The sequence below is a fragment of the Rhinolophus ferrumequinum genome, chromosome 20 (genome assembly GCF_004115265.2).
Source record: "Rhinolophus ferrumequinum isolate MPI-CBG mRhiFer1 chromosome 20, mRhiFer1_v1.p, whole genome shotgun sequence".
NCBI classification, from domain to species: domain Eukaryota; kingdom Metazoa; phylum Chordata; class Mammalia; order Chiroptera; family Rhinolophidae; genus Rhinolophus; species Rhinolophus ferrumequinum.
In genome coordinates this window covers 26,443,804-26,459,115 of record NC_046303.1, presented here as the reverse complement: position 1 = coordinate 26,459,115, position 15,312 = coordinate 26,443,804, and the positions used below count along the sequence as shown (strand labels likewise).

The 15,312-nt window shown below is 33.6% G+C and overlaps 1 protein-coding gene across 1 annotated transcript in view; it reads right to left on the bottom strand.

The window, feature by feature from the left end:
• Positions 1–1,979: 1,979 nt before the first annotated feature.
• The window catches only part of THSD7A (thrombospondin type 1 domain containing 7A), a 626,307-nt gene continuing 612,974 nt past the window's right edge, over positions 1,980–15,312 (bottom strand). The window contains exons 26-30 of the mRNA XM_033088067.1: positions 10,330–10,425; positions 7,394–7,476; positions 6,816–7,026; positions 3,926–4,013; positions 1,980–3,222 (exon numbers count right to left, since the gene is read on the bottom strand). Coding sequence (XP_032943958.1) covers positions 3,138–3,222; positions 3,926–4,013; positions 6,816–7,026; positions 7,394–7,476; positions 10,330–10,425 — 563 coding nt within the window. The 3' untranslated portion in view covers positions 1,980–3,137. The remainder of the gene's footprint in view (positions 3,223–3,925; positions 4,014–6,815; positions 7,027–7,393; positions 7,477–10,329; positions 10,426–15,312) is intronic.

Sequence of the window (15,312 nt, the reverse complement as noted above, 5' to 3'; positions counted from 1 at the left end):
CATACTTATACAATAGTAGTTGTAAACCTTTTTGGGCTCAGACTATTTTGGTAAGGCGGAAGTATCAATAGACAAGTGACCTATATATTCTCCTTCTGAATTCTTAAAATGAACAGGAGGAATCAGATTTTGATGAAATTCCAGTAAAGTATTTAACTCATTATTGACTCATGTCAGGAACAAAAATAAGGCCATTTTCATGTTATAAACATGAATACGGTAACTTTCGTTTGTCCAAAATAGCCAGCTAGCTATATTCTCCCCTTTCTACCTTTCTAACCAGAAGCCATCCAGTATTTATTTATTTTAACAATGAACTTCCGATATGTCCCCTACTGTTAGGTCATATTGGACCTAGTCTCCTGCACATACATTGTGTTGTAAAGTGTAATCAATTTATGAATCAAATCATCTTGCATTTTCATAACATTTTATGATTTTGATCAATTTATTCATTTAATTCTTATAATAAAGGTGGGGTGATAGTGCTCTACTTTCTGAATTAATGACATTTTACAGTATTATAAGTATAGCTTTAACAGCAACAATACTTTATTTTAGTCAATACTTTCAAAGTTATTAGGTGTTGCCTTTCCTAAGGCTGTTAGCTGAATTCTTCAAGTAACTGCAATAGATTCTTTCTCAACCATTTTGGACAAATGGAGTTTATTTTATTCAAAGAGATCAATTATAGAAGACTCCTGAGTACTTATATTGTAATCACAGTTTTAGAGAAACATATTATTTTTGTCTTCTTCTTCAGTAAGACAGATGAAATGAAATTTGTTTTTATGCTTTTCCTTGTTTAAATCCCTGGTGTAAGGCAAAATTCTCATCTTCCTGACTACCTGTTTGCTTTGAAATTATTTACATTGCCTTATACAATGAATATTGAATAAGGAATTAGTGTTTCCTACATTTAATTCTTATTGAAATATGTAGAAATCTATTCATTTTGGGGACAATGACATCCCAATCTGATGTCTTCTATAATTTTTGCAAATACTTTAATGAACAGCAGGGGGAGTTCAAACTCTAGTATGAATGTAAAATACCTTGTAGTCCAAAACACTTTTATAGCAACACAGCTCTGTTTAAGATAAAATAACTTGTTATGCTATTTTTAAAAGACCTCCAACCCTAATGTTCTCCCCTCTCCCAAAGGTTGTTGCAGTAAATGTTGCCCGAAAATGGTATTGCTTTTTAATGACACCTTTTGAATTTTCTTTTCATATGAAAGAAATCTGCCAAGTTAAATATTATTTTACCGTGCCATTCCCAGGACTATAGCTGTAAAAAAAAAAAAAAAAAAAAAAAAGTACATATATATATATATATATATATATATATATGGCAACTTACAACACAACAATGTTTAATGGCTATTTTTCACCTTTGTAATTAAACACTGATTGCAGTCTGAGTCTGAGGGTAAATGAATGAAAGCTAATGATGACCAAAGGGAGAGTTACCTTTAAAAAACTTCTAGACTAGCAGCCAGCAAACCATGACCAGCAAATGTGGCCTGCTGACTGTTTTTTTCAAGAAAGTTTTATTGGAAACATCCATGCTTATTCTTATATGGACTATGTATTGTCTATGGCTGTGCTTTCACAATGGCAGAAATGAAAAGCTGCGACATAGACCTGGCTGAAAATATTTATCATGTGGCCCTTACAGGAAGAGTTTGCCACCCTTGGTCCAGAATGAAGCCCTGGGCAAAACATTTACTCTTCTCTTTTTACATTTTTAGTTTTTGAAATCATACATCAAAAAGACACTTCAAGTTTACCAGTGAGAATGAGAAAACTATGGATTTTGAAATACATTTGATTTGAAACTAGGAAAACAAATCAGGGGGAAAGAAAAATCAACACACAATTGCTTTTAGGTACAAAAATCATCAATTCATTATTTTCTCCATCTGCTCAAAATTAAAAAGACAACCAGTTAACCAGTTCCTCTTTTTCTTTTCTTTCTTTTTTTTTTAACAAAGATAACAAATATAAAAATCTAGTCATAAATAGCCTTCAAAGTACAATTAAAAACCAACTAGAGGGATCCATCTTTTGGAGGGTTAATGAGTTTGGGATTTCAACACTTAAATTACCGCCATGTTGTCGATTTCACAATGGTTGCAGCGATGAGGAAGAGTGTATGCAGCAGATATAATAGCTAATTCCATCCTGTCGCCATCCAAAATGAACTTTACTCTCTTCAGGATACAGTAACTTGTAAATGTCTCCATGACACTCTTAGTGTAGATATCTTCATCCCATATGAAAGAGGCAGTTTCTATGGCAATATTTGTTAAGTGCCTATCATGCTGCACTAATATAGTGCAAAAATGTGCCTTCCAGGCAACCAGTTTGAAATTAGGGAAAGTAGAAACTTACTGTATTAACACAAGCAAATTAGTTTTCCAGACAATAACCACTATAAAATACTGAACTTGAGGACTCTTCTAAGGTACTAGTACATGTCCAGCATTTGTACTGTGGAGAGAGACAAGGAGGAAGTCTTATAAAAGAGTCTTTGCCTCTGAACTGCAGGTCGATAAAAGCTACCATCAACCACCAAGTTGCTGCATTTATTCAGTGGGTTTTCTGCTCAGCTTTGAGCTTATCTTTTTTCATCATTAAAATGGCTTATTAACAAGTATATAATCTGACATAATAATATGTATTATTCAGTTGAGGTTACATGATATTATGTTTGCCTATGGTAGTGTAGAGATCTCGTTATAAACTCTACATGCTAAAATGTTACTACAGGTTAGCACTGCAGACAGAGGCTTGTGTGAGGCATCATAATTGGCCAATTCCATCACCATATTTTAGAGATGAAAGTAAATTGCCAGTTGGTAGGTTTCGTAAAAGATCACATACGTAACACTCTCAGAAGGCAGCATGTATTCACCTTAATGTCCTAGACTTCTCAGGGCTGATGGTTTCTATGTAAGTGGTACTGTCTTGATATCTCCAATGGCACTGTGGTTTTCACTCTTTTCTTAATGATGATCTTTAAAAAAGGTACAATGCATTTTAATCCACACAGTTTGAATAGCTTTGTGGCTTCTGGATATCTACTGCAAAGTCAGAAAGCTGAAACTGGTTGTTGCCAGGATAAATTATATTTTACATGTCTGCATCTCCATCATAGGCTAAGGTTAAAGGTTTCAGTCGGTTGTTTTGCCTTCTTTGGGGTTTCTTTGGCTTTTTGCTGTTAAAATAAGTCATTAAAATTGGGAGAAAAAAAATCAAAATCAATCTTCCATTGTAAATTTTATTGTTTTGATTGAAAAAATAACTGAAACATATTGATAAACCTAAATTACTTAATCACATACATTGCCTAAATTCAAAATTAAAATTTTATTTTCTGGTATCTTTGAATTTCTCAGTTTTATACTCTGAATAAACTTAAAACAGAACCCTTCAAATATTTCATTATCCTGTAAAAGATAAATTATCCAAATGGAAATCGTCTAGTACTAACAACAGACATAGCATTATAATATAATTATTTATATTTGGCCAGAATCCTTTATGAATAATACATAACTTATAAATAATACATGTTTAAAAAGATATGTAGTTGAATAAGATTAGGTATTACTATAATATCTTCCTCCACTAGTAATTCGATGTAGAAATCTATAGTTCACCATAAGCATATTCCCTGCATAACCAAGGAGAGCCTGAAGCAAGTCTGTCTCATCTGCAGAAATAAATGGCTCAGATTTGGTAGTTTTTAGACTAAGACTAAGGCCATGTTTATTTAGAACTTCAGATGAACACTAAATAAATGTGGAACACTTATTTGGGATATTAGTTTGCTATTCCTTTATTATGGTCAACTGAAAGTGTTCCTCTGAAATAGAGATTATGTATCCCCTTAGATTTTGAAATATTTAAACACTCACCAAGCTAGATAAATCATGGAGACAATAAAGATGAGTAACACACATGCCCCAGCTGCTACACCGTATACCCAGGTCTTTAGTCTCCCATCTAAGAAGAATGGATATTAATCATTAATTTATATTAGTCTGGTATATAAATGACCATCTTTAACTATGACCGATGACCAGTCACATATGACTAAATCCTTTCAAAACTCAAAATGAATTATTGCTTAGGCACAATTAATGATTATGAGTTAGATGCTCCTTCATTAAAGATCAATCATCAATGAAAATTGAATGGAAAAGTAATAAATAATGTTTTTAATTCGAGTTCAGATTGCAAGTGTCTAAACTTCTGCTGCTTCTTATCTGAATTTTACTTTAAATCCAACACATGCATAAGGCTATGTAAACATTTTCTTCTGATTTATATTCTATTTTGAGAAAGGCAATTATGAGAAAAGAAGAAAAATAATGCAATTTCAAGAAAGTCCTACAACTTAGAGTTAATGCAGATGGGTATTTGCACATAAACTTTGTCATTTTAACATTTTTTCCAGATAAACTGAAAATGAGTATATTTAACATGTTTTGAAATTAATAATCTTTTATCTAGTTTATACTTACAGTATACCGTAAAGTAGATTTGACACTATTGTTTGCAAAAATAACCAAGTTTGATTCATATAAAAGTACCTCTAAATAACTTTTTTCTATCTTTTCTATTACAGGTATCCCCTGCTTTTTGAAAGTTCTCATTTTATCACTTCATTTTTCTTTTACCAAGTACCTGTTTTCACTAATTGAAAGAAGTCCAAAGTGAAATTTCTCTTTCATGAAAAAAGGTGAAAAGCAAAAATAGTGGTCAGCGTGTGTTTTGCAGCCTGCTGTTCCAGAGGCAGCATGCACTCCAGGCCAAGATAGCTCGTAAGGGTGTTACGCTTCGTGTAAAATGGGGTGTACTTAGGTGTATTTGACATAAATTGGTAGGTTATTTTTTGGGCCTGGGACCACTCATTTTTTTTTTTCCCCATATTAAAGGTAACTGCTTCTTTGCTTTACACCATTTCAGTTTATGAAAGGTTTCATAGGAATGTTCTACTTTTGGATAGCAGGGAAAACCTGTATATGGGATCAGATAAATCAGGGTCTTTTCTAATACAGTTTTCTGATCTCATTCTCTCTGAACTTCTCAGTTTTATGTCCTGAATAAATTTTAAACAGAAGACATTATTAATGACTTTCCTAACTTAATTTGGTCCTCACATCAATATGTATTTTCTGTTGCATGCAGGCAATTAAACATATGATATTAGTGCTAAATTATAGATTGGGCAAATTGACCCTATAAAAGATTCTGCTTTCTTCAATTTTTAAATGGCATTAAAAGCAAATCAGTACTGCGGAATTCTTTTCATCTATGTCTGGATCAACTTAGGGGTTCATTTGCTGGAAATAAATTAATATTTTAAATGCCATTTCTTTTTGATTCTAAAGATTTTAAAATTTAAGCCTGAGTTTAAAATCAAAAGAGCTGGTCCACTGTTGGCTTTATTTGCCCTGAGAGTTCAACAAATGTTCTTTGGGCTTTTCAAAAACCAAGAATAGGGTCTAAATGTATTCTTAGAACATATATCTTTTAAATATATTAAAAAAGTTTACTTTAGGTAAACTATATATTACATCTAAAATGACAATCATAATATTCTCTCTTTTTAAAACCCAATTTTGATGTGAGGAGACCTGCTTGGATTCTTTGTCAAGGTCAAGATTGTTATGGCCATTTGCTGTCCACTGTCTTGAACACTAAGAGAAGAGTTTCCTACGTTTACACAGTCAAGTCAGCTTTGCAAAATACAATGTATTTTTGACTAAAATCTAATCAAGGCAGGGGCAATGTGGCTGAATAATGAAAATACTTAAAATAATCCCAACAATGATTTTCCAGTAATGGAAAGTGTTTTGACTTAATGCCTTAAGAATAGAGATGTGTTAGCTATACGGATTCCTTCCTTCCTTTCTCATATTTCTAATGGAGTTATAAAGTAGTCCATGCTTAGTTTTGCCTGGAGATTTCCTTTGGTCATGAACTAGTAATCTCTCTTGCTGTGAAAAAACAGTGGCATGATATTAGCTACCATATAGCTCTCATAGCACATTCTAGGGATAAGTGTATGGTTGAATCCAACTGGAGAGAGAAAGTGTGCAGAATAGGAATAGCATTTCATCAGGCCTTCAAGCTTTTGCCTGTATTGGCTTCAAGTCCATTACTAGCACATTAAGAGCTGTCTAATATAACAAGCGTATGGTCAGTCTCCAAGTTTGGATTGTCCCATCTAAACAGGAAGGCTCCATCCCTCCTCCTGTGTATCTGATGTTAGTATAGATTCTGAGATTTTGAGTATGCCAACTCTAAGGGATGATAGAAATACGTCTGGCTACTACGTACCTTCCAGCATGGCACTGCATTACTAATGTTCCTATTTTAGGTTCAAATTATTACCACTCTGTGGTCAAATGAAAAATTCTTGAATGTCTTTATAGTTCTGTTAGTTCCAGTACTGAATGATAACACGCATCCCCCTTCTAATTAATACTTTCATTGTTAGATTTCTTTGCACAATGTGAAAATAATTATACTTGTAAATTTAGGACTGAGATTGAATAACTAATACCAACCCTAAATGTTTTTTCTCAAAAGAAAGTAATTTAATTTCTCTGAAATTTGAGCATGAGTGTTTTTTTTCATAATAGTAAAAAAATTAAGATCATGTGTCAGAATCAGAACAAATATTTCAGTGAAATAACAAATAGCTCATATGAAAATGCTTGCTCACTTTTTAATTTCTTGGCATTGGTTAAATATGTAACTAAAGAATTGTACATCAATGCTGCCTAGTCAGTTCACCTGGCCCAAAAGGCTGTAGAAACCAGGTCCTTCCCCTTCCTGCCGGGTTACTGGAGGGTTGGGTCGGATGGACTGCCCGGCTGGTTTTCACATCTCCTCTTTTGTCCTCCACGGTGGGTATCACCACTACAGGGATCAGTGTGCATTGCTCAAGTGTACCATTAGAAGACAGGACTTCAGTGTACCCTTCTTCACAGCTGCATGTCCTCGTCTGCAGGAGAAGAATAAGGTTTTTATTGTGCATACAAGGTCTTTGCATACAAGATCTTTGAAAGCATAAAAGACCTGACCTGAAGAGAAGCCTTTAAAGAAGTATTGTTTTGGGAATTTACTATATGTAATTTCTGTCTTCACTGTTTAAAAAGAGAACACACTTTTTGCATGGTACACAAACTTATTCTAACAGTAGAAGCAAGTGCATTCAGAATTGTTTATATTGATAAAAGGGGAGGTCCAAAAATAGAACGTTTATACCTCAAGATATGATTTCTTTAAAGGGAAATGGATTGAACAAGAGGCAGTAAGTAAGGTGACAAACGATGAAGCGGGCTTGTCTCCCCTAATGACTTCACACATACCTCGCTACAGTAGGAGTGGGGTTGACTACATGGTGGGTGACAAGACCTGTCAGCGTCGGGCTGGCGTACCACCAAGCAGCCCCCTGCAGAACAGAAAACCAAGTTTTGACAAGTAGTATCGCTTGCAATGATAAAAAGACACTGTTGTTATAGGCTTGTCTTTGAATCCTGAACCACTTAGGGAATCCCACAGATTTTTCTGAGGGTGGTGGACTGTGAAATATTTGGTTAACCTTGACCACTTTATTTAGGAACTCAAAGCCCTTCTTATTCAGAGGAGACAGGCAGTGCCTGGCGCTTGGCAGGTGCTCCTTAAGTACTCCTGAGCAGAGGATTTTATAGTTGCTACTTTGAAAACACCGATGGCACACAAGCTAGTTTGTCATTTTTGTGGAGGTCACATCCCACACTAAAAAGTAGATTTAATTTTCTTTCAAAGTTAAAATTCTTTCTTGTCTATTCAAAGAAATAGTTTTCATGTCCTTTGAGATGTCTCTTTAATTTATGTGACTACCACATAAATGCATTTTTTATTATGTATATTTCTTTTTGAGAAAAATCACTATTCCCACGAATTCGGGATTTTTGGGGTATAGGAAAGAAGACAAATGTAGCTACTAAGTAGTGTTCTTACACTATTGTTTTCACTTGACATTGCAGCTCTATTTATCCTTCTTCTTATTCCTTCTTCTCCAGTATAGTATCACAAGCCCCTAAGTTGTTATAAGTAAAGTTTTTAAGAGGAGAATACGTGTCATAAGGAAATAATATTGATGTGGGGAAGGAACTCATAGTTTCAAACCATTCTTGTTTAGTTTAACAGAATTTTACCATAGCAAAGTTTTTCCCTTGTTTATGGAATTGATGATACTCTGGAATTTATCAGAGGTGACTATTGTTAATTCCTTGCCTTATCTCTCAATATTATAATGAAAATACTCATAGAAAAAATGTTATGGAAAGCAGGTAGTCATTGCAAGACAGTTGCAGTTAAATGGCCATATTAAGTTATTATCATTAAACATGAGAAAAAGGAAAACCACATTTTGACTTTCTTAAAAGGATAACTATTCATAAAATTAAAGCAATCAATCAAGGTAAGTAATACACTTTACAGGCTTGTCTATTTCTCATAAAGAATCTCATCCCTCCCAAAAGATGGAAGGAGAATGCACGTAAAGTTTATCACAAACAATTTGCACATTGGCTTTTTGGTATCAAACAGTATTAGAAAGAAATACACTGGATACTATACTGCCTTAAAAAGAAATTGAAAACATGATTTCTACAGGTAAGTTGTTTAGAATTTGACTTTTTGCATTGAGGGATAGCCCTAAATTCGGTGGGAAAAGCACTTTTAACATGTAGAAGAAAAGGCAAATATTACTTGCATCCATATTTAGAAAAAAACCCCAAAACATTGGAAACTAATAGGACCCCCCAGGGAAGCTATTAAATTCCCTCTGGATAGTTTGAAGAAGAGTGTAGACATTCGTTTTCAACTCCTAAGTTGAGGGAACCACCTCTATAATGCCTTCTGGGTTCAGAAAGCCTATATTTCCCCTCCTGCAGCTCTTTCTCCCCCTGTCTCTTAGTGTGGTGTGGTTGGAACAAATTTTTCCCCCAGAAGATAATACTGTGAGAGAGCAAAGCGTTTCCTGGAAGGTGTATTTTTTTGTTATGCATGTGTCCACTGGGAGTTGCTATTATCAAGGGTTTCCCGGTACAGATTTCTCATGTTTAAAATCTTATCTTCACAAGAATACAATTTGACATCCTGCTCCAGATCTCATAGGGAGGAAATGAATAATTAGGTTTCAATAAATCCAGGTAATTCAAAATTCAATATAAAAGTTGATGCTTTCCAAAAAGCATATTGATCCCTGCTCCTGTTATCTTACTGTATATATTACAGCTAAATTTATAAATGGACATACTCAGGGACAACCAAATGCACATTACTTTTTCTCCCTGTCAGAGGGAACTGAACAATGGCAACAAGTCAGCAGGTCACCCTGAACAGTTAACTGTCAATATTCAAGCTACTGCTATGCTATGGAGATATCTGCAAATTAGATCTATAAAAATACATTATTTAAGAAGAGACATTAGATCTTTGGGTCTATGTACTTGAGGTTGAGGTTCTGTTTCCGACCTCGGTTTCTTTCTAGGAAATTTGCGGGGTGGCTCATATCTCTAAAGTCTGGAGCTAAGTTTCTTCCCTCTTCAAAAGAATCCTTGGGATGGATCTCTTGCTTTTACTGGACTCAGACAAGGAAACTTGTAGTAATTGCACATTAAAGTTGTTCTTTGGAGTACATTTTGGTGTAAAGGACATTCAAAAAACTTCATTTGGATTTCTTCTTTGGATGTATAATAATTTTTGAGTGGGTGCACAGTAGGTGAGCTGTTCAGATGTTTTGGGTTTGAGATTTACCAACAAGTCTTTCCTATTAATTAATTTTTAAAAATTATAGACTTCTGAATTCAAGAAGATATTTGGATTTGTATAATATTATTCCCTTGGTAATATTTTTGGTCTGCATGTGTATTGCCTTTAAGTCACAGGAACAGATATAGTCAACAAAACTGATTATTTTTTTAGCAAGTAGTGAGTTATTAATATGTTAACTATCTAGGAAAAACAATATGATAATTATTTATTTACTTGTAATTATTTGAGTTAGACAATAATTTAATTAAATGAATTCTAGTAGCAATGTCTAAAATGTCTGGATGAGGGAGAATTTAATTGAAACATTAAAAAATGAAATAATTTGTCATTGGTCATCAGGAAATTATACAGTTCAGGTATCCTAAATCCAACCATGTCTTGAATACTGAAAGAATATCTTTCCTTAATATATACATTTTTAACCTATTACACATGTGTTACAGGAAGACTTTCAAAGAACAAAGAGAAATTGGAGGTTTACCTGTTACATTTATACCATCTGACCTTTGACACCAGACTGTTCGGGAAGAGCCTTTCCAAGCACTAGCCATCCATTTATACTCATAACACTGTCCATCTGCAGGAATACAATAAACATTACCAGAACATTCTGCTGTCCAGAAATACAATCATGGGGATGGAGTATTAATGAAATATTTATAAGCAATTGAAAAGTGATAGGAAATCCATCTCAAAATGATTCAAATGTCAGTTTAGTGTCCTGAAGTTGCCATAAATTCCAAATAGATACCTAAATACCAACACATTTTCCATATCTGCTGTTATACTATCTGATGTGAAACTGGATTTCTAATTTAATTTGATGTTTTACTTAAAGTGTTATAAAATATCAAACACACGGGACAGAGGATAGCTAAAAAAAATACATTCAATTACCCATCATGCGGTTTTAACAAATATTACCATTTAGCCATATTCGCTTTTGTTTTCTTTTGCTTGTTGATGAGTAAAAAAATATCAGATAAACTTCATGTCCTATTATATTCCTTTCTGATCCAGTCTCCCTCCATGTCTGTCCAGCAGCACCCACTATTCTGATGTAGATATATGCATTTCTGTGACACTTTTATTCTTTTAATATAAATATACTATAAATACAAATATATATCCATAATGATACATAGTATTTTTAGTCAGTCTTAACATGAAAAAGAGTATCATGTTCTGAAGCATTCTAAAACTTAATAGTTAACATTACAGATTAAATATTTCTATGTGATTTTAGTGTAGACATAGTCAATTTATTTTAACTGCTATGTAGAATTCCATGGCGCTAATTATTACTATTTATTTAGCTATTTCTTCTAAGGGTGGACTTCGAGGTTGTTTGCCATCTTTGCTATTCCAACAATTGTGCAAGGCTCCTGGCGCTTCTTTAAGTAAATATCTAGAGGGGAAATTTCTGGGTATCACAGTAGGGATAGCTGATTTTTATACTAGGTATAGCTCTTTTGGTTTTTTTTCCCTAAAAGATGACCATTTACATACCCACCAGCAGTCTATAGGGTTACCATTGCTCTAAATCCTCATGGATATTTATAATTGCCAGATTTAAAAGTTTTTGTCAGTCTTGTGGGTATGGAAAGCTATCGTGTCATTTAAAATTTTAAACAGTAGCAAAAATGTTTTGGGGCATTTAGATTTCCTCAATGTGAATTGCTTATGTATATCTTCTGGCCTTTCCCCACCCCCATTAAAATATATGCGTTTTCTTATTGAGTTATGGGAATTCTTTATTCTACAATAGCAATTCTAAAAGTATGGTCCAGCGACCACAGGAGACTGACATTCTTTCAGAGTGTGTGTATGTGTGTAAGGCTGGATTTTCTTCATATACATAAACTAAACGAAAATTGCAGTAGATTGAATGCAAAAGCAGACAACAGAATCCAGCTGTCTTCTTTTAAGCCAGATATTATAGATATTTGAAAAAGAGTAAAACAAGACCATGCTTGTCATTAAAGTCACTTTCTTTTTGTTTTTATAAAATTATTTTTCAGTAAATACAGTAACATACATTTGGTTTATGATTATTTTAAATAAAGGAACAAGTATTTAAAAATTTATCAGTTTTCATTTTTAATATGATAAAAGTTGATATATATCTCACAAGAGGAAAGCAGTTTGGGGTCCTCAACAATTTTAAGAGTATAAAACTATCTTGCACTGAAAAATTTTAGAATTGTTCCAGACACTAATCCGTTGGAATTAATTGACTTTACAAGTATCATTTCTAAGTCTGTGGCTTGTCTGCTAACATTGGTTTTGGTCTACTTTATTGTGTAGAAGATTTAAACTTTCATTTAAATATATTTTTGATCTTTTCCATTTTTGTTTGTGCTTTCGGTGTCATATTAGGGAGATTTTCCTCAACTTTTTTTCAATCTACTTTGCTTTACTTTTCAAGATTTCACATAAATGGGAGTTGTCTGTTTCTTTAAATTTTGGTAAAATTCATAATTAAAGCCATTTAGGTTTTAGCCTGTGTATATGTGTAAGTATATATTTAATAGATCTGAGTTTTTAATAGTTATAGGATCCATGCTTTAGCTACTCTATTACTCTTGGTAAATTAGAATAAAATTCTAAATTGTCTTCAAGATTTTATACTTATTAGCAAAATTTACTCATAGAATATTTTTTCTAAACACTATTCTATTTGTATTAGTACTGATTTTGTTCTCCTTTTTTTCTTCATTGATTTTGCCATGAGGTAGTCTATTTTGTGTTTGGTCAAAGAACAAGCTATTGATTTTGTTGATTATCTTATTGAATTTATATTTTTCTGTTATTTAATTACACTCTATTTCCTTTTTTTTTTTTTTAAAAAAAAATGAGTTGAAAGCTTAGTTCATTTTAAACTCTTCTCTCTCCTATATAAGCATCTAAAGCTTTAAGTTCTCTTATGAGTATTATACTTTTAGATGTCAGGCTCTAAAAGTGTGGTTTTCGGTTTTTACTTCTGTGTGTGCTTGGGGGATTTCTTTTGCAATTATGTCAATGATGTCTAATTTTATTTCAATCTCACTTTGGGATGAACAATTCTCTTTCTTTCCTTAGAAATTATTGCATTTATTGTAACCTCTGACCTTTCTACTTCTTTACATACTCTGTTCCGGCACATATGAAATGTTTTATTTGGCTGGTAAATTTGGGAAGATTGAACAGACAATGTAGATAATTCAATTTGTTGGATTAAGTTGTCTAGACCATTTGGCTTTCATTTCAAGCATTCTTCTCCAACTTCTAAGCTTTCTCCTCTAACTTTTCATTAATAAAGGTGATATTTTGGCTCCTGTTTGCTATTTTATGTCATACTCCTTGTTTCCGGACACAAGCAGGAAGAAGCATGTTGTTCGATGAGCCCTCCAGTCTCCACTAGACAGCAATTCTCCTATTCTCATTTATACTTCTAAATAGTGCCCCCAAACTTTGACATTTTAATACTCTGTGTTTCTTAAAAATGTCACGTATAGCTTATATTTGGTGCATGGCTCTACGCATATGGACACATACACACACAGACATAAAAATATGTATGTTCAATAGGTTGCATGTCAAATTTAGAGTAATTCCATTTTTAAGTTTTTATTAAAAATATAACTAACATACAAGATTATATCAGTTTCAGGTGTACACCATAGTTATTCAATATGTATATACCTAAGGAAGTGATCACCATAAGTCCAGCAACCATCTGACACTCTACCACTCTATCACAATATTTGACTATATTCCCTATGCTGTACGTTACATCCCTATAATTTATTTGTTTTATACCTGGAAATTTGGACCTCTTATTCCCCTTTACCTTTTCCTCCCATTTAAAAATTTTCAATTACAGTTGACATTCAATATTATTTGATATTAATTTCAGATGTACAGCACAGTGGTTAGACATTTATATAATTTAAGAAGTGATCCCCCTGACTGGTCTAGTACCCACCTGGAACTATACCTAGTTATTACTATATTATTGACTATATTACCTGTGCTTTACTTTACATCCCCATGGCTACTTTGTAACTACCAATTTGTACTTCTTAATGCCTTCGTCTTTTTCACTCTGTTCCCTAACTCCCCTCCCACCCATCACCTTGATAAATCTAGTACCCATCTGACACCATACATAGTTATTACAATATTATTGACTATATTCCTTATTCTATACCCTACATCCCATGACTAGTTTGTAAAAACCAATTTGTACTTCTTAATCCTTTCCTCTTTTTCAATCATCCCCTAATCCCCCCTTCCCATCTGGCAACCATCAAAATGTTCTCTGTATCTATGATTTTATTTCTGATTTGTTTGTTTATTTTGTTCTTTATAGTCCACATAGAAGTGAAACCACATTGCATCTGTCTTTCTGTGTCCGATACACTCCACTCAGCACGATACCCTCCAGGTCCATCCATGCCGCTGCAGAGGGCAAGAACCCATTCCCTTCCATGGCCTAGTGATATTACATTGTATATATATACCACCTCCTCTTTATCCATTTATCCATTGACAGACACCCAGGCTGTCTCTACATCTTGGCTATTGTAAATAATGCTGCAATGAACACATGGATGCACATATCTCTTCAAAATAGTGTTTCGAGTTTCTTTGGATAAATACCCAGAAGTGGGATTACTGGGTCCTTCTTTGCCTCTTGTTGTAACCTCTGTTTTAAAGTCTATTTTGTCTAGTATATTGCTACCCCAGTTTTTTTTTTTTCCTCATCTCCGTTTTCATGAAATAACTTTTTCCCTTCCTTTATTTTCAGTCTGTGTGCATCTTTCAATCTGAAGTGTAAGGATTTTGTTTTCTTATCCATTCAGGCACTCTATTGTTTTGATTGGAGCCATTTAATCCATTTACATAGAAAATAATTGTTGAGAGATATGTAGTTATTGCCATTTTATTATTCATATTTTTTATTTTATTTATTTATTTTTTTCCCCATCTTAAAGAAGTCCCACTAACATTCCTTGTAATATGGTTTGGTGGTGATGAACTCCTTTAGCTTTCTCTTGTCTGGAAAGCTCTTTATCTCTCCTTCAATTTTAAATGATAGCTTTGCTTGGTAGAGTACTCTTGGTTGTAAGTCCTTGCTTTTCATCACATTGAATATTTTGCGCCAATCCCTTCCCGCTTGCAAAGTTGTGGTTGAGAAGTCAGCTGACAATCTTAAGGGAGGTCCCTTGTAAGTAACTATTTGCCTTTCTCTTGCTGCTTTTTGGATTCTCTCTTTGTCTTTAACCTTTGGCTTTTTAATTATGATGTGACCTGTTGTGGTCCTATTTGGGCTCATCTTGGTTGGAACTCTCTGCACTTCCTGGGCTTATATATGTATTTCCTTCCCCTGGTTAGGAAAGTTTTCCTACATTATTTCTTCAAATAGGTTTTCAATTCCTTGCTCGTGTTCTTCTCCTCCTGGTATCCTTATAATGTGCAG